The 18,743-nt window shown below is 36.2% G+C and overlaps 1 protein-coding gene across 2 annotated transcripts; it reads left to right on the top strand.

Annotated features, from left to right (window-relative positions):
* The first annotated feature begins 837 nt into the window (after nucleotides 1–837).
* nadsyn1 (NAD synthetase 1) lies at nucleotides 838–17,043 on the top strand. Of its 2 annotated transcripts, XM_088934595.1 has the most exons (21): nucleotides 855–1,024; nucleotides 1,351–1,411; nucleotides 2,181–2,297; nucleotides 2,407–2,460; nucleotides 2,737–2,826; nucleotides 3,233–3,284; nucleotides 3,967–4,055; nucleotides 4,779–4,896; nucleotides 6,204–6,335; nucleotides 7,499–7,570; nucleotides 8,201–8,325; nucleotides 8,807–8,855; nucleotides 9,659–9,761; nucleotides 10,880–11,048; nucleotides 11,596–11,731; nucleotides 12,543–12,649; nucleotides 13,213–13,344; nucleotides 14,029–14,098; nucleotides 14,541–14,669; nucleotides 16,039–16,215; nucleotides 16,458–17,043. In XM_088934595.1, exons 1-21 carry the CDS (start codon nucleotides 940–942, stop codon nucleotides 16,518–16,520), a joined length of 2,130 nt encoding a protein of 709 aa, XP_088790721.1. In that variant the 5' UTR covers nucleotides 855–939; the 3' UTR covers nucleotides 16,521–17,043. The 2 variants fall into 2 exon arrangements, with proteins under 2 accessions (XP_088790720.1, XP_088790721.1); XM_088934594.1 differs by lacking the exon at nucleotides 2,407–2,460 and having other exon boundaries at nucleotides 838–1,024.
* Nucleotides 17,044–18,743: the final 1,700 nt, after the last annotated feature.

The following is an 18,743-nucleotide window of genomic DNA, read 5'->3' as shown; positions in this document are numbered from 1 at the left end:
GTATGAAATCTAATATAATAGTATAATATATTATTTTCACTGGCCATAAAATAAATAAACAGCTGGGTTCACAACAATCGAGCCTTGAACGGGAAGGAGTCTGAAGGAAGAAAAAGAAATCTGCCTAGCAAGAGTGATTTATGACTTATGTTCTATTGCCGAGTTGTACATTGCAAAAAAAACAACGTTTAGCATTGTAAAGACATTGATAAACTGGAAACATTTAAATGATATGCACCCTTAACTCAATATACTAGCAGTAACCTGAGGAAGCATAACTAAAATTACTGCTCACAGTAATATTTTAACTACATTTTCTTCTTATATTTGAGAAAACAATATAGAAGTAGTAGTTATTTTTCAGCTAAGCGTTTGCCTAAGGTTAAAAACAGTTTTTTACTACTCTGTAAACCTATTTGAAAGACGAGATTTTTCAAAGTCGTTCGAGATGTTACTTAAAAAGGTGTGAATGAATTGGGCTGTTACTCTAAAGCTGGGCGTTTTGAAAAGTCTGTAAGAAAGTTAAGTAAAATGTGAACATTTAAAGCATCGATAGCATGCTTTTGGCTATAACCTTTCATTAAAACCCCGTAACCATCTTTCCAGAATTTTGACGAAAATTGGCTTAATTGTTTGAATGAAACGTCACACCCAGGAACGCTTTCCTGTTTAAGCTTGTCCTTCTCTTAAGGCAGGCTGAAGTACAAACAACATATCATTAAAAACTAATGATTTCTTAAGCACAGCTGCATCGACGTATTTCCATTCTAGCATTGTGCAAAGGTGACCTGTTCCTTTAAAACTTCACCGGAACGTGAAGTCGAGGAACCCGGATTTAGACAGAAGCTTCACGGTGGTAAAGGCAGATTTGGACGCTGCAAGCGGGATCAGAGAGATTTTGTCATTTGTCGAGTAATCCGCATTTACAGCCAGTTCACAATGGGGCGAAAAGTTACGTTAGCTACATGCAGTTTGAATCAATGGGCGTTAGACTTTGACGGGAACTTTGAAAGGATTTTGATAAGTAAGTAAAACATAATTTGTTCTCCGTGTGGAATATCCCACATACTGTACATTTTACATTGCAGAAAAAATAAGGGATACTTATTTTTTATTATTGTTCTTATGTATGGATGTTAGATCTTCATGCAGCATATTGAAAAATGTCACTTTTCCCAATAGTAATAATGTCATGCACCCGTACACAGCGTAATTGTATTATTAAATACAGAAAGTAGAAGTAGTATAACCTGAATATTCTTCCTTTACTAGATTTGGCCCATGCAAATATGTAGTTTATGGCATTCGTCAATCCTACCGCCCCGCCTCATTCATCTTTCCCATATACAGGTATCGAAATAGCCAAGTCTAAAGGAGCGAAATACAGACTGGGACCCGAACTGGAGATATGGTGTGTATGTACTGTTACCTGAAAATCTAAAAATGTCTGATTATGTATCTTGGGGTATCTTTATTCCATATTCAAACTACTCAGTAAGCGATTTCACAATAAAAGAGTCTTGGGCAAGTGCAATTAGTGGTTATGTGCAAAAATGCAGGAGTATTGTGCAGTTATAGGGGATCAGCGTGATTATGGGAAAGTCAACTTGCGTGGATTTGTGTTGACGTTGCTATGTATGGGTTAATTTTGGTTAAGTAATATTATGTTTGTTTTTAATATAATGTTTTTTTTTTGTACTGTTCACATGTTTTTGTAAGCCTCTCTATTTGTGTAAATATTGGATGCTTGGATGCAAAACACATTTCTAAGAACTCAGACAATAAAATATTATTGTATCATATATTTGAAATAAGAAGCCAGAGCCAAATCAGATTTTTTTCCCTGTCAACACACAAGAACACTTTGGGGTTTGTTGTATTGGCTAAATACCGTAACTGTAACACAGTGGCAAAGATGGGTCAATGTTTGTCTTGACCTCAGTTAATTTCAGTTCGATTTTGCAATGTATGTTTACATCACTCCTCTCCACTGTATATATTAGTCTTGAGTAGTCCAGGTTTAGGCCACATCAACCCCCAAACCTTTAAATTTCCTGAACGTCCTCCATAGCTGTCACAGAAATTAATTTGTGGACCATTGTAAAAATCTCAAATGAAGCTGCACTGTATTTCTTCACCGTGAGACAGAAAGACGTAACTGAGTTCTTTCTTCCCGACAGCGGTTATGGCTGCTACGACCATTTCTTCGAGTCGGATACAATTCTTCACTGTTTTCAAGTGTTGACAAAGCTGCTAGAGTCGCCAGTAACGCAGGGCATCATCTGTGATGTGGGCATGTAAGTGAGATTGACTTTCACCAACATCAAACAGAAGAACCGTAACAAAGTGTACTTAACTCTGCCAAGGGTGTACAGTGTACTAACGTGTTTCACCTTTCAATCTAAGGCCTATCATGCATCGCAGCATCCGATACAACTGCAGGGTAATATTTCTCAACAAGTAAGTGAGTATGTTTTTGGGAATGGTGTAGATTTATTGGAAATTAAATTGGAGATGCTGTTGTTAAATTGATGGTCTTTAATATGAGCAATATCACTTTCGTTGCAATCAAGATAAAATTAAAATATAGAAGGTATTGTGAGCCTTTATAAATGTGAGTATAATTACCATTTTTACAATATTTTCAAATATGTAATATCAGCACCTTGAAATGTCTAGGAACAGCATAATCTGTAGCTTTTTATTAAAAATGAACCCTTTCATTTTTCCTCCCAGAAAAATATTGCTGATTCGTCCCAAAATGTTACTTGCAAATGGTGGAAATTACAGGGAATTCCGCTGGTTTTCACCCTGGAGAAAAACAAGGTGAGGGAGAGAAAGATTGTTGCATGTGTTGTGCTCAAGTTTTATATTACCCTAATGTTTGCGCAGGTTGGAGGTACTCTGTAGTTAAAGAAAAAGTTCAGTCTATATAACAGCAACCTGAAAGAAAAACATTTTATCAGGAGATTAATAAATTATTGTAGTTGAAAGATGATCTGATTTGCCTCTTTGTACATGACAGAACTACTTTAACTTCTATCCTGTTTTGTTGATGTTTCAGATATTTTGTGGCACAAAGTACTGCATGTAAGGCTACAGAAGTATGTTTTAAACATTAAGACCTTTGACCACAGCAAGCAGACTGTTAAAGCGAATTACTGTATATGGACAATGGGCACATGGTAGGGAATTGGGCATGTAGGTTTTATTATTTTTTGGCTTTCTTCAGGCATGTGGAGGAATTTGTTCTTCCTGAAATGATACAGGAAGTGACAGGACAGGTAAGAGGATCATTATCCACAGTCTGTGTCTCAGATTCTTCTCTTATTACGGAGTGACAGCATCAGTGCAAAGTAACAAATGAGAGATCAGGAATTAAATCCATACACACAGGTGAGAATAAGACACTCAATTAAAAGTTGCAAACTACTGTACAATTGCTCCAATAGGGGAGAATTTTTTTAAAGGTTACTGTAACTTCCATTTACATCTATCAAAGTATGTTAATGTATATGAATGTAGTGAAAATTCTCGACAAGGTATGGAATATCTTAGGACCTTGTGCTTATTTATAAGCAATAAATTATGCCTTGTAAAATCTATAGTGGCTCAAAAAGCCAATTTCACTGGGAGTTTTACCAGCTAAAAATTAAATTTTAGGATGTTGCATTTCGCTGGAATGTGAAGGCCAGATGAATACATGGTTTCAAACAGCCCTTACTCACAAAGTCTAACAGCCACAAGAACTTGATAAAAGGCTTTAAAATACTTAGTGTACCTGCTAACTTAGGACTGCTGGATTGTAGAATCTTGTGAAACCTACAACAACAAATATAAACCAGGAATACTGGTACAGAGCACGAATACACATATCTCTGCAATATCTGTAGATAGATATTGCAAAGATATGTGAAATAGTTCTAGTTACAGTCCTCACTATATCTTGAATATATTTTTTGTTAGGAAACAGTGCCATTTGGTGATGGAATCTTGGTCACAAAAGACACTTGTCTAGGCAGTGAAATCTGCGCTGAGCTTTGGAGCTCCAGAAGGTAAATAGTGTTTGTGGGAGAAACCTTTTTTCTTATTTTTAGGTCTTTTTATCTCTTTTTTTTTTATTCAAGGGTTTAAACAAAATCATAATATACATATATTTCTATAAGAATTGGCCCTGTTGTGAGTGTGTGTTTTTGCGTCTGTGTATGTGATGGACTGGCATCTTGTCCAGGGTGTACCCTGCCTTGTACCTATTTCTTGCCAGGACAGACTTTAGCTCCTTCATGACCTGGAGTGGTGGCACTGTGGCTAAGGATCTGCGCCTGTGGCTGGAAGGTTGCCGGTTCAAATCCCGCAACTGGCAGAGGAATCCTACTCTGTTGGGCCCCTGAGCTATGCCCTTAACCCCAACTGCTCCAGGGTTGCTGTACAATGGCAGACCCTGCGCTCTGACCCCAGGCTCTCTCCCTATCTGTGTGTCTCATGGAGAGCAAGCTGGAGTATGAGAAAAGACAAATTCCTAATGCAAGAAATTGTAAAGGGTTAATAAACTGGTGGTGTTGTTGTTATTATTATTATTATATTGGATAAAGCGGTTAGAAGATAGATGGATGGATGTATTTTAATCATATACAGAAAGCCTGAGGCCATTGTTATTGTCTTGGTGTTAAAGAATCTAGTCTTAGCTACATTCTTGAAGTTGTAAAGAAATCTTTGAGCTTTTCATTCAGATTGTTAATATCAATGTGTTTATGGAACCATTGTATATGGTTTTATAGTCCCCACATCGACATGGGTCGGGATGGAGTGGAGATCTTTACCAATTCCTCAGGAAGTCATCATGAGCTCAGGAAAGCTTACCATCGAGTTAATCTTGTGAAATCTGCTACAGCAAAGGTAAGTGATGAATACTGCTATAGCAGCTCAGAGTGCACATTGATTTTTACCTTTTAAAATGAGAGTTTCAGAGTACCATGAAGTTTTAGACATTTTCTAATGCAGTGGAAAACTCTTGAGTGCTTTGACAAAGAAAAATTTGACAAAAACCAATAAAAAAAGCAAAATACTTTGAACTTAATTTAAAATAATCAAATTCCAAATGTGGTTAATTCTGTATAGATCTATGTAGTTCTGGACCAGGACTGGACAAGACTTCAGCTGTTTTCAGACGTAGTCGAAGAAATGTAAATCTTAATTTGTGTGGTGTTGGTTTATTGTGCCTCAGGAATGTATAAAACTTCTTAATTTAGGACAAGTTAGTTTTCACTCTAACACACTTTGAAATAGCCAGCAACAAACAAATTGACAGTGTTTTAGACCAAATAAGCTGTGTATATTGTATAACATGCTTACAGGGATGACACAGACAGCTTGGTGATTTTTTCAGTCTTTGTGTTCATTTCCTATCATCTCTTTCTTGATAAATCCATGAAATCTCTTTTTCTTTGGTTGTACCTTCAGTTTATATTGGAGAAAACTTCAACATCAATAAAACCCTAAAACTAAGCTACCATGTGAGGAAAATCAAAACAATATTCAGTGCGATACATTTGTAAATAAAACTTTAAAAGTACTTTTTTAAAGAAGCAATCTAAAACAATTGCCAACCTTACTTTGACAACCATAAATACAATTATGAAACAAATTATACTTTTTTATAAAATTAAAACTTAATATAAGTAAAAATGATTTGTAATGTTATGAGTTTCTGAAGATGCCATTTAAAAGGCACTTTGAGAATAAAAGTACCCGAAAATAACAGCAAAAATCATGTGTGTTTTAACTAAATTGTCTGTGGGTGCATGATTCATGCATTGTCCACAGCAATCACCACCAACCACTAACAGGCTTCCCTTCACATTTTACATGAATCTGAAACATTACTATGCATTTTAAAAAATGACTTATAGTACAACTATATAACCATCTTACATGAATAAATGTGTATTTTTTTTAGCTTGTAGCACTCTGGAATTGAGGCTGGAACACCTTCCTTCCATTTCCACACATTTCAATAGGAAATTAGTTTTCAATGACCATGTTTTTGTGTTACATTGCATCTTTCAGGAACACATCGGACATGTAAATCAAAAACTGCTCGTATCCCATTTTGTATAATGGTAGTTTAATTTCAGGTTGGAATGATAGCTTTGAGCAGAAGATCTTACATGTTGGAAGTCTGACTGTCCTGTGCTTGTCTGTAGGCTGGTGGGATCTATATTCTGGCCAATCAGAAAGGCTGCGATGGGGACCGCCTGTACTATGATGGTTGTGCAATGATCGCTATTAATGGAAACATTATAGTCCAAGGAACCCAGTTCTCCTTGGAGGATGTAGTAAGTACTTAAGATTGAAATGTGTTATATACGAAATTACAGGTTCTTGTTGTTTAAGCACAACAGTGAAGTGTATTCCGTGATTTTTTTCCATGTCAGTTATGAATCAGTAGATGCTAACACTGAAGGCAGTGTAATAAAATTTAATGTCTTGACAAACGGATGTACAAAACACAGGAACATGTCGCTTGATTCTGGATGGCTCTTCATGATGGGTTTGAGATAAGTGAGATTGTTAACAACAAATCTTTGTTGCTTAAAAGACAGGACCAGGCTATGTAGACCCACAGTTTTCTTCAGCAAAGATGATTAGAGATATCAGACAATCAAATTATTTAGTGAATAAAACTCCAAAATGCTGGCACACTTGTTAGCATTGCCTCCTCACAGTGCTGGGTCCCTCGATTCACTTCCAGACCTGAGGTGAAATATGCTCTCCCTGTGTTTGTATAGGTTTCCTCCGGGTGCTCCAGTTTCCTCCCACAGTCCAGAAACATACCGTGAAAGAAAATGTGTGCGTGTTTGTGTCTGTGTGTCTGCCCTGCGATGGACTAGAGTCCCGTCCAGGGTGTATCTCGCCATGTGCCCATTGCTTGCTGGGATAGGCTTCGACAGCCTCGTGACCCTGAACTGGCAGAATCTTTAAGAAAATGGACGCAGTCCAAATTCAACTATGTTATCTGGAGGTCTTGGGTGACCAGGAAAAACTGAAGAAAGGGGATGCTATTCCACTACCTCACTCCCAATGTTCAGTCACTGACACGGCACAGCAGGAGTGTTGTTTTTTATTTTCCGCTGCAATTTTTCAGTTGCAAAATTGCATGATTCTGTACTTCAGAATAGACACTATACTGTAATAGTCATTATACTGTAAATCACGTGTAACAGTATACTTGGCAAATTATGGCATAAAAAGAAACATTAAAACTAAAAAAAATTCTGTGAGGCATCCTAATATCTTTAAGTCACTGTCAGTTCGTTTCCAGAACTGAAGCACATGTAAAGGTTAATAGGTTAAATAATCTAATTTGGAGTTCTAAACCATACAAGTACTTACTTACCTTAACATGGACCTGTTTTGTCAATAAATGAAAAATTGACTAATAAATACTTTTAAATAAAATGATGAAAACTGATCAGTTCTTTTATTTTCTACCCTGTAGGAAGTTGTAAGTGCCACTCTGGACCTGGAAGACGTCAGAAACTATCGAGGGGAAGCTTGCCAGTCCTTCTTGGTATTATCTTCCTGTTTTGGGATGATACTTTATTTGATGGTGGCTTTATTGTAGCCTGTGTAACATCTTCATATAATTGTAATTATTTATGACTGTTGTTCCAAACGACATAACAGACGTATTCATAACATTTGTCAAGGTGCATATTATTATATATTTTAGGGTTAGTATTAGGATTAGTTAACATGACAGATTATAATGTTTGATAAGCAGTGTTTATTTTACATATTGGAATACTTATGTGCTTCTTATTGCTCTTGGAAGAATGGTCATGAAGGACTTTGAATGTTATTATAAAGTCATAAGCAATCTCTGGGGATATTTTAGGAATGTATCATACAGTAGGGCATAAGGCTGTGTTCATAAAGAGGCTTACTGTTTTTTCTGAATGTTTTTACTTGGGACATAGTGATGTCTGAATGTCACTTCATATGCACAGCATTTTATGCTTCATGCATTGTCTCTCAAAACATCATAACGCATTAAACAAATTCTTTAAATGCATGGAACGTGGTTCTATTAAGCTATACATATAGTTGATATAAAAGGTTTGTATTAGAATCTGATACTCAAAAGTTAAACTACTGTATATGACATGCATGTAGACTAAAGGCATTTTTCTTTTTTTAGGATAATGATTCCAAACCATATTTTAGAGTAAAGGTGGATTTTGCGTTGTCTGACAGCAATGATATGTATCTCCCATCATATGAGTCAATTCAGTGGCAGTTCCATACTCCAGAAGAAGAGATCAGGTAAGTAGTGCCATAAAAAAGCAACACAAGGCCACATTTAGCTTTTATGTCTACTCATCAGAACTGAATCGGTACAGATACAGTAGGACAAAATTGTGTATCTGTGTTGCACATCTCACTTGTTCACAGAATTATTCATGGTTGAGCCTCACTGATTTGCTGAGGTGACACCCTATGAAGTAATTAATTTAAGGAAGCTTTTTCTGCAGCTGTTTGTGCCGGATGTGCATGTTACAGTGGAAAAGGGGAACTTAAAATGACAGAGCAACACTCATAACACACATGACTATATATATTACTTTTTTCAAGAAGCTGCAGAAGCTATCAACTGCTCCTCTAAATATACAGTAAAGGTGTCTTTGCAGGTTTATGCTGTCATAGCAATTGTTTCACACCTTCCTTATATTAATTGAAGGTTTTGAAATGTGAATAAACAATCTGTTTTGTTTATGTTTTATTTGTCTTTACAATGGCTACAAAGTCTGGGACCAGCTTGCTGGTTATGGGACTATCTGAGACGAAGCAGCCAGGTGAGACTGATGCCGTTGTAGATTTCTTGTGCTAGAAAACCTAATACCCAGTGTGGGTATTATTTACAGGACCAAATCGAGTCCTTCAGAAAAGATTATTTCATAATCTAGAGTTTAGACCTGTCTGATTTCCTAGCTAAATTCCACTTTGGGTTTGTACAGTCTGGCCTCCATAAAGTTCCCCCTTAACTCAGTTGGTGAATTCCTACTCTCTGTAGCTCAGATGTATAAGATAAAATTACTTTATTAGCCATATGTAATTTCTTGCATTAGGAATTTATCTTTTTCGCATACTGTATACGGTGCTCCTGCAGCAGTTGGGGTTAAGGGCCTTGCTCAGGGGCCCAACGGAGTAGGATTCCTCTGCCGGCTGCGGGATTTGAACCAGCACCCTTCCAGCCACAGGCGCAGATCCTGAGCCACAGAGCCACCACTCCGCCTAATGTCACGCTTCTGACATGTGGATGCTGCACACCACTGGTGGATGAACTGTGTCTCCACATGCATAAAAAATTTGGGATCATATGGGATAAAAAGCGCCATACAAAAGCAGTTAATTTTAGATAATGAACTGTAGCACAGTCAAGTATTGTTTTCCTTTGGTGCAAAGCCAGTAGGGGTTTGATATGGGCCAAAGATGAAATTCTTTCAGATCCAGTACCCAGGAGAACTTTGGTTTGTAGAACCAAAGACAGCCTGGTGTCCTTTAAGCTTTTAAGTTCAACCCCACTTCATGCATTTTATAATGAGCGGTTGTATGCTGGTTTATACTAATAAAACCCCCCTGAATGTTTCTTTTCCAGGCTGGGTTCCTCTTACCTCTCAGCGGAGGAATTGACAGCTCAGCCACTGCTTGTATCGTGTATTCCATGTGCCACCAAGTCTGCCTGGCTGTCAAAAATGGAAGTTAGTATCCAGGAGTACCTTATATTGAAAACTGGAATAAATGTGTCATTGGAAATGCAGACCTCTTGGCTTCATGTCCTGGCTGTGGACAGAAAGACCGTGCTGTCTCATTTTCAGTATTGTACTGCAACAAGAATCTTCATTTCAAATCCTTCCAGCTCCTGAAACCTCTAGAAATAGCACAGTTCTTCAGGCTGTTTGTTAGCTTGAGATTAAACATTTAAGTCTGCGTGAGCTGTAAGGGGAAATCCTACAGATTAGAGTACAATAGCATGTTATGCACTTAAAATGCTTACGCCTGTGTTTTTTCCATTGGTGGCTATTTTAAGATATATCTAACAGCAATAGCCATAAAACATAGCAGTACCAATGGCACTATAACCTAAAACCCCACAGCCTGTCCTGCAGAGGGAGAAGGAAGCTAAACACTTCCTCGGGAGAATGGAAATAACATAGACCTTATTGTCAATAAATTTAGAGATTAAACTTACTTTAATCTTAATAAAGTGGTCATGTTTCAATCTAATATTTTAGGAACAAAAAAATTAAAAACTTATCAAACAGCTTGTCATGGCAGTTAACTTCCTTTCTGTCAGCGCGGCATAAATAACCCATACCCCCAAATAAAAATCTTTTAGAAAGTAAGTCTGGTTTTAGAAGCAACTGGAGAGGACTCACTTAATGAATAACAAGACCATTTTAAATGCCTTGTAAGAAAACAACATGATACATGCTGCAGGTCAGGTATTGTTACTTTATTACTGTGTGTTTTTATTACTAAACAATATAGATGTAATAATTAAACCATTTGAAACTGACCAGAAGCAACCCTGCTCATGCAGTGACCAAGTTAATTTTGTCTTTTCTATCCAAGGCTTATGTCTGTTTTTTATTGTGTTACATAAGAGATCATGGTTCTGGGTTTCCCTATGGGCAAAGTGCAAACAGATTTGCAGATTTAATTCTTAATAAATTCTACTGGGGCAGGCAGCTTGCACACCATGACAATAAGGGCCATTATCTTTTTTTTTTCTTCTTCAAGGAGTACCACAATGTTAAGGTGAAGCAAATAATTTCCATTCTTAGATGCTAATTTCCCATGCCTCCCTTTGGTCCAGATTCCCAGGTGCTTGAGGATGTCCAGAGGATAGTGAATGACCTCTCATATAAACCCCAGGACCCCAAGGAACTGTGCGGCCGGATTTTCACTACCTGCTACATGGCAAGTGAGAACTCCTCTCAGGACACCTACAACAGGGCCAAGGAGCTGGCTGCACAAATAGGCAGGTAGGATTGCTGATCTAAGCCTGGAATTATGTTTCTCTTCTATGATAGTGTTATCGTTGCAACTTTTGGGGAAGAAATAAATCCTTTCCATTTTTGCAGGTGATGTCCAGCAGCTCCTCATCTAGGCTGAAAGAATGTTATTTTTTACACCTTTTATACACAGAGCTTGGCCTATGTTAACGTGACCGTGCAAAAGGTTTGTTCCATGCTGAAAATAGAAAAGAAGCAGAATCGTTTCGGCTGTGGAGCCTTCTTGGGGTACAACCTTTTTCGAGTGAGCCTTCTTCACACCCGAAGAAGGCTCCACAGCTGAAACGTTGTGTATCTTCATTTCTGTTTTCATCATGGAATAAACCTTTACTTGTTCCTTTGCAGCCTACGGATGCTGAAGCAGCTCCCTACTTTAACGTGACCATGTTGTCTGTGTCTGTATTTGTAACAGGCAAAACACTTCCTACTTCTAAAAGTTCTTTCACCACTTTCAGTCTTCAGCAAGAGGAAGATGGATAGTGTGGTGGCTAAATCTTTGATCATTTATTTTTTTCAGCTACCACATAAACCTAAACATTGACACAGCAGTGAAGGCCTTGATGGGAATCTTTTCCATGGTAACAGGAAAGTGGCCACAGTTCCGTGCAAATGGAGGAAGTACAAGGGAAAACCTGGCTCTTCAGAATGTGCAGGTAAAATCGCACAGTTTGGTGTTTACCACTGCTTATTTACTGCAAGATAATATTTCTGTACAGGAATATCTTTTTCCAGAACAATTACAAATGAATACATTTTAATTATTTTCCATCTGCACTGCTCAGTAAAATCTTAGAATTGCTTTGTTAAAGAATTGTTATCTCAAGAGAAACTATGAACTCATCGACTGCGTGTTATGACACCAGTGCAGTGTAAAGAAGATGTAAACAAAGAAGATTAAGAGAACAGGTCATGGCAGGTTTCCTACTGTAATGTGAAAAACAATTATATCTGATTATATCAAGATACTACTAAGTTGTCACTCCTTTTTTTTATATAAGCTACCAGCTACCTCTGTAGAAACTATCTGAAATTAGGGCCCACACAGTTACATTGGGAAGAAATGTTAAAATGAAGATAAAAGTTTTATAAAATTCTACAAATAAATACCTTGCATAAACACTGCTGAAAGTGTATTTTCTCCTTGATTGATACAAGTGTTTAAAATCCTCAAAAAATATTGACAAGGTCAACCCAGGGAACTGCTTAAGAATGACCAGGGAAATGTAAACCAGAGGACACAAGTGAAAATTATGTGGAAATGTGTTTAAAATCTAGAATTGCACAGGGTTGTAGGAGTGTTAGTTGAAGCTGACACCCTGGCTTCTTTGAAGAAAAATGGCTGGATGAGAGATCCTTGGATTCATTAGCTGCTAATTGCCAAATGCAATATACAGTATGGGCAGAACATACTCGTTAATAACCTTTCTTATGTTCTTGTGGTTCACTAGAATTCTTTTCTTTCAGGCCCGGGTAAGAATGGTCTTGGCATACCTTTTTGCTCAGCTAAGTCTGTGGTCACAGGGCAAACCAGGTGGGCTCTTGGTGTTGGGGTCAGCCAATGTGGATGAATGGTGAGTGTGAGAGGACAGCGTGAACATTTTTTCACATCTTACAGACAGAGCATCAAATACAAGACAAGAACAGCTCACACCAATGTGGAATGGGTGAAAGGGAGGGTCGAAGTACATGCGTTCTCAAGACAGGCAAATAACATCTGACCGTTTCAAGATTCTGTAATCAAGTCAGACGTCCTTCTGTAAGAACAACAGAAAATAAACGCAGCCAAACGAGAATTAAGGTTATCTCAGTCCCCACCTAACCTCATAAAATACAAAACAGTTTTTGCTTGCAGTTAGACCCGTGGAGATGCTGAACTTGTTTGAAGTATGATAATGAAAGATATTTGAGGGCTGGGATAAATTGAAAATAAAGTATACTAGAAAAGGTCAAGATTAGGTAAAAAATTAGTAATGGAGTAAAGCATTGTATAAAAACTAAGATGGAGCTAACATATTCCTGCACAAGATCTATGTACTTGTTTACCTAATTAAAAATTGCATGCTTAAGAAACATTGAATCTCTGTATTCTGGACTGTAACCTACCCTCTCCTTTCTGTTATCTTGCTGTTTATAGCCTGACAGGATATTTGACCAAGTATGACTGCTCTAGTGCCGACATTAACCCTATTGGTGGCATCAGCAAGGCAGATCTGAAAAGCTTTATTCAGTACTGTACTGAGAAATTCAAGCTCACTGCACTGCGCAGGTGAGTTTTGCAACAGCTTTTTTAAAGCTGTAATAAAGTAGAAACAGGTATTTCTTTACATTTGTGAATAATTTTACTCCAGTTTTTTTTTAATTATATACACCAGATATTGAATTAAAAAAAAATAGATTTTATACTGATTAATACTGTAAACTATTGTGAAACAACAACAAACAGCTTGCTTTTCCAGTCCATTCACTCAGTCCCTTTTCACTGTTTATTTACAGTAGCAGTAGCATATTTCAGTAACAGGAAACAAGCATACTGTTTTCAAGATTATCATTATTGTGAATGTTCACTCTCATAACAGAACAGACAAAAAATGCTGTTAGTTTTTAGAGATTAAAAGGGAAAAACCAAGGTGTTTCAGCAAAAAAATAGCTTTGGTTGTTTCTTGTTCATTTTGCCTTCTTAACTTTTTTTGGTTTGTTCAGTTGTAAGAGCAGGCATCTATCATGTTGACAATAGTCAAAATGTTGTGAAGTCTGCTCACTTTTTTTTTTTACATTTGTGAAGGGATATTTCAAGTATTATTTAAAGATATAAGATATGAAAACTTACAGGAAAACGTCTTGGTTACAGTGAGTATTGAGCAGGCACTAGTGAGTTTTTCTTAAGTACAATATGAAAGCCTGATGTTTCTCAGCCCCTTCATTCCTCTTTGTACTTGTTTGTTTTTGATAGTATCATATCAGCTCCTTCCACAGCAGAACTGGAGCCTTTGTCAGATGGTCAGATTTTGCAAACTGATGAGGTAACCCCAAAAACAGGTTCTACTGGCTAGGTTAATTAGCATTAATTAACAATCGAAACACTAATCATTGAAATAAATCACTCATGTATTTTTAACAAATAATTTTCAATCTTAGATGCTGCTTTGACATGCTTCCCTTTTGTCCAGCATGTATTCTATCATGGTGAACATTTTTACGTTAAAAAATAACATTTATTGTTGGATTCAGTTTTGGAAAATACATTTTAAGAAACACATTTTTCATACAGTTCCTGAAATGTGTCATTAAATCTATATGTATTTGTATGTAAATATATATAGGAAGATACAGATATTCAAATACTTTCTTAACAGATAGGACTTAACATTAAGATAATTACAGTATCAGAAGTAAATCAATACTCTTAAGATTGATTGGGAAACATTTACTGGTTGTGAGAAATTACTTTTTTTCCTCCCAAAGTCTGACATGGGGATGACCTATTCTGAGCTGTCAGTATTTGGAGGTCTGAGAAAGATTGCAATGTGTGGACCATACAGCATGTTCTGTAAACTTATTCACACATGGAGAGAGATCTGCTCGCCTGCACAGGTCTGTCATTTCCATTCTAATGTGTTTTCACAACTAAAACAGTTTCAGTCCAAGTTTTTCCTTTAGAAGTCTCAGAACAAAGACACAGTTTGTCATTAACATACAGTGCATTTCTGTTTAATATGTTTATCACTAATCTTATTTTTAAAGAAGTGTATTATTAGAAGATACGTAAAGAGGGTTATTTTGGTTACCACCACCCCCCTTTTGATCAGAGAAAAGTCTTTTTGAATAAGTATTAAACTCAGCTTTTACTAAATCTTTTAATTTGTTTGGCACATTTCAAAACGTGGAGGACTGCAAAAAGATTACCTTATGAAGAATCAAACAAGAAGGAACAGACCAATGTCATGATTGTTCTGATTTGATCACTATATCGTTAAAATGTAGCAACACATGAACATACTTCAGTATAAAATATTAGATGTATAATACATTAAAACTCATTTTTGAACTAATTTGTTAAAAGTATCATCTGTCCAATTATTTTCATGATCTGTACTATGAAAATATTTCTTCAAATTGTTGGATCACTGATCTTGACAATTTTGTTTCAGTCTATGAAACCAAAAACTAAAGGTAGAATGTAGTAACTGTGAGAATGTAGGAACACAATTTGATCTGTGGGTTTTCAGTACAGTCTACCAATTAAAATGCCAAGATAATAAATCGTACTTCATTGCAATTTTTATAATTAAAGAAACAATTGTAAACTATTCTGATTGCTTTAGCAAAAACTGAAAATGCAATTTTTTGTGAAACCCAGCATGAAATCTTTACTTTTTTGGTATATGGGCATTTAATTAATTAATAAGTAAATAGATCAGATTAATTTATTTGGAACAGGGAATAAAAAGATGTTAGTTTTTTTTTTGGGATGGTTTGTGCTATTTACATTCCAACAGATTTAATTAAGAATTGTAATATTTTGAAGTTACTGATTTTTATTTACAGGTATTTTCAGATTAGGTCATGAGTATTTGTTAATCTTGTAAGTGTGTGGGTTGGTTTGAGAATGAATGTACTCGATGAATCGGTTGGTCTCTGATCAATAGTTATTGTTGTGTTAATTAAAGGTCTCTGACTCAGGTACTGTAATGACCTGAAGACATTGCATCTGCATTGAAATATTGGCAATTGTACCTCTTTTCATAGACTCAAATATTAACTGCTATCCAGAAGGAGTTACCATTCCTTGTCTTCGTAGTATGCACACTTCTCTGCTCAGGTTAGCCTTCCTAGTTACCTGTTTATTGTGTGCAAACATCTGAATGACATTCTGGAAACATGAAATGCAAGTGGTAATCTTCTGTTAAATTGTTCATTGCACTGAATCTTAAGTGCCTCAAGTACATTTTCCTAATTTTAGGTGGCTGCAAAGGTGAAACACTTCTTTAGGATGCATTCAGTAAATAGGCACAAAATGACCACTGTGACTCCGGCCTACCATGCTGAAAACTACAGTCCCGATGATAATCGTTTTGATCTGAGACCCTTCTTGTACAACACAGACTGGCCTTGGCAATTCCGGTGTATAGATGACCAGGTAAGTACTTCACAACACCTCCTGCTGAAGAACTGAGTCACACTGGGCAAGTAGTGCTCTGGTAAGGCAAAATACCTCAAGCATAATAATTAATTTATAATAATAAATAACAATCCTTATTTTATATAGTGCCTTTTACAAACAATCACCTAAAAGCACTTGAGTTCCTAATGGTGTGAAATCCGTTTCTGTGTATCATGAACTAATCATGCTAACTACAGTGTGGCATTTTTTCCCCACAGGTATCTAAAATCGAAACTGAAGATGACACCCATTTTCATGATGCCTTGAGCAGAGTTTCCTGAGTGAAGCTGCAGTTTACTCTTGGTTAAGAAGAGTTTTGATTTCCTTCCTTCACAATAAAGCTATATCTCAGGTACAATACTGCCCTTGTGAGATTCGTCTTTGTCCTGTTATGGAGGCAAAGGCGAGAAAAGTGTGTCTACATGCTGTGGAACAGTTCTTTTCTCATGCAAATAACCAGCTTAACTGACTTCACATATTAATCACTTACCTTACCAATGAATCCATTTTTACTTGTAGTCTCATGCAGAGTAGGGCCAAAACATGCATAGTTTTCAAGACAAAACTAACAAAAAATAATGTTAGATATCTGTTAGATACATTTTAAAGAGAGTTGTTTCAGTTCATTTTGTTGCATTTTATGATGTTATTTTGTGATGTTAACTTTCTTCTGATAGACTTGTCACATTTCTGCGAATAGATTTTTTGTTGTACTGTAAATGTAATACAATCAGGCAGTGGTAAACTGTATTGTGCACATTGAATGATCAAACAATAAACAAATAATGAAAGGTTTACTACTAACAGTGCCTCCAGAATAAATGTTTGCTATATTAAATGTCTATGCAATTTTGCAGTTTGCGATATTAAATGCTGTGGAAAGTATGCTAAATAAATTAAAGTAAACACAATTACAGGGACATGAAAAGGTTTCTTTGAAAGGTTTCTATATGAAATACTTTAAAAAATCTGTAGTATCAGGTATCGTCACGCAGAATCAATCAGTGTCAGTATGAGTGATTTATCATTTTGTGATGAAAGGAATGGATGTGTTCAAAATGAGTAATGGTATCTTTGTTTACCAATTAGCACAAATTGATAGGCATTTTAGTTGCAATCCAAATATAATCTACAGTGCACTGATTAGAGAGAAGCACACTGGAATTTATTTTTAACATGTCATAATAAGAAACTGTATTCTAGACAAAACTTTTTTTCAGTGATGGGTTCTTTAATGCTCCCAAAGAAAAAAATAATGAACCTTATTTCTTGAAAAGGTTGGTGCACAATTCAAAGAATTTTAACTTGCTTTCGTATGCATTGTCCTTGTTCATTGAATGTATTTGTTAAAGACACTCCTGTAAATTTCAAGTACTTTCTGAAGTTATTTAATTTGTGGATTACTAGATGCGATGCTCTAAGAGATGTATTGCCTATTAGAACATGTGCTGCAGTTGAATTACACAAAACCCACTGCTGCAATGACCCATATTCTTGTTTATGATGTCATTCAAGGACCTTGAATGCAATGCCTAGGACTCTCTTGCATGTGTTTTACAAACCTGTCTTGCCTCCGGAGTGAAACCTCTAACATTATTTTAGCGCATGCTATAAGTACAATGAACAATCGGAACTCCAAACTACCTTTTTGCCGGCATGCAGGGATTATACATTTTTGCAGAGCTGTATACTGACAGTGTCTACATTTTCTGGTAAATGCTATATGTAATTAATTATAAGCAACCTTTATCAAAGATGGGGAGAGCGGGGATAAGTCCCAAAGGAACAGGAAAAGGTTCATTCCAGAGTAGAAAGAGTGAAATACACAGGGGCTTTTTACTGTGGATTCTTAAACTTTTTTCAGCATAGAATGAACCTCTGCTTTTTCCTTGCATTGAGTACTTGAATTTAGGAGAAACCTTAAAATATGATTTTATTCACTGTTCCCATTGTAACAGTAATGTTAATAAAGCTCATTTTAAAAGTCAGAGCATTTCAATTCTAAATATCAAGTATACTGTAATAAATACAGTATACTCCCACAAACGCACAGAATGTAGGAATTAACTAGAAAATTAACGCTAGGTCATTGTCATGCCTGGGTTTTCAGAAGGAAAATCCCATTGAAGCAGTTGTTCCAATTCCTCGCTAGTCAGTCATTACACATTTGCAGATCCTTTGGAAAAGATATGTAAAAATGGCAAATACTTGACAAGGACTTTAAATAAAGCTTTACGTGCTGCACACACACACACAAAAAACAGGTATGTATAGCTGTAAAAATCTTTTGGAAGAAATTCATTTTCTTTTCGTCTTTTCTTAAAAGTGAACCCATTTATCTAAAAAATGGTTTAAATGTACAAAAAACATTTTTGAAAAATTGCCCCTTCCCTGGATAAGGAAATGTGTGATGTTTCCTTAATTCTATCAAAAATCTAATTAAATCTAGCATGTTAGCCAACTCCGGGTTGATTTAATTATATCCAAATCCTGTTATCCTTGTA

The sequence above is a fragment of the Atractosteus spatula genome, chromosome 16 (assembly GCF_055471065.1).
Source record: "Atractosteus spatula isolate fAtrSpa1 chromosome 16, fAtrSpa1.hap1, whole genome shotgun sequence".
NCBI lineage: Eukaryota > Metazoa > Chordata > Actinopteri > Semionotiformes > Lepisosteidae > Atractosteus > Atractosteus spatula.
This window is presented reverse-complemented; position numbering and strand designations above follow the sequence as displayed.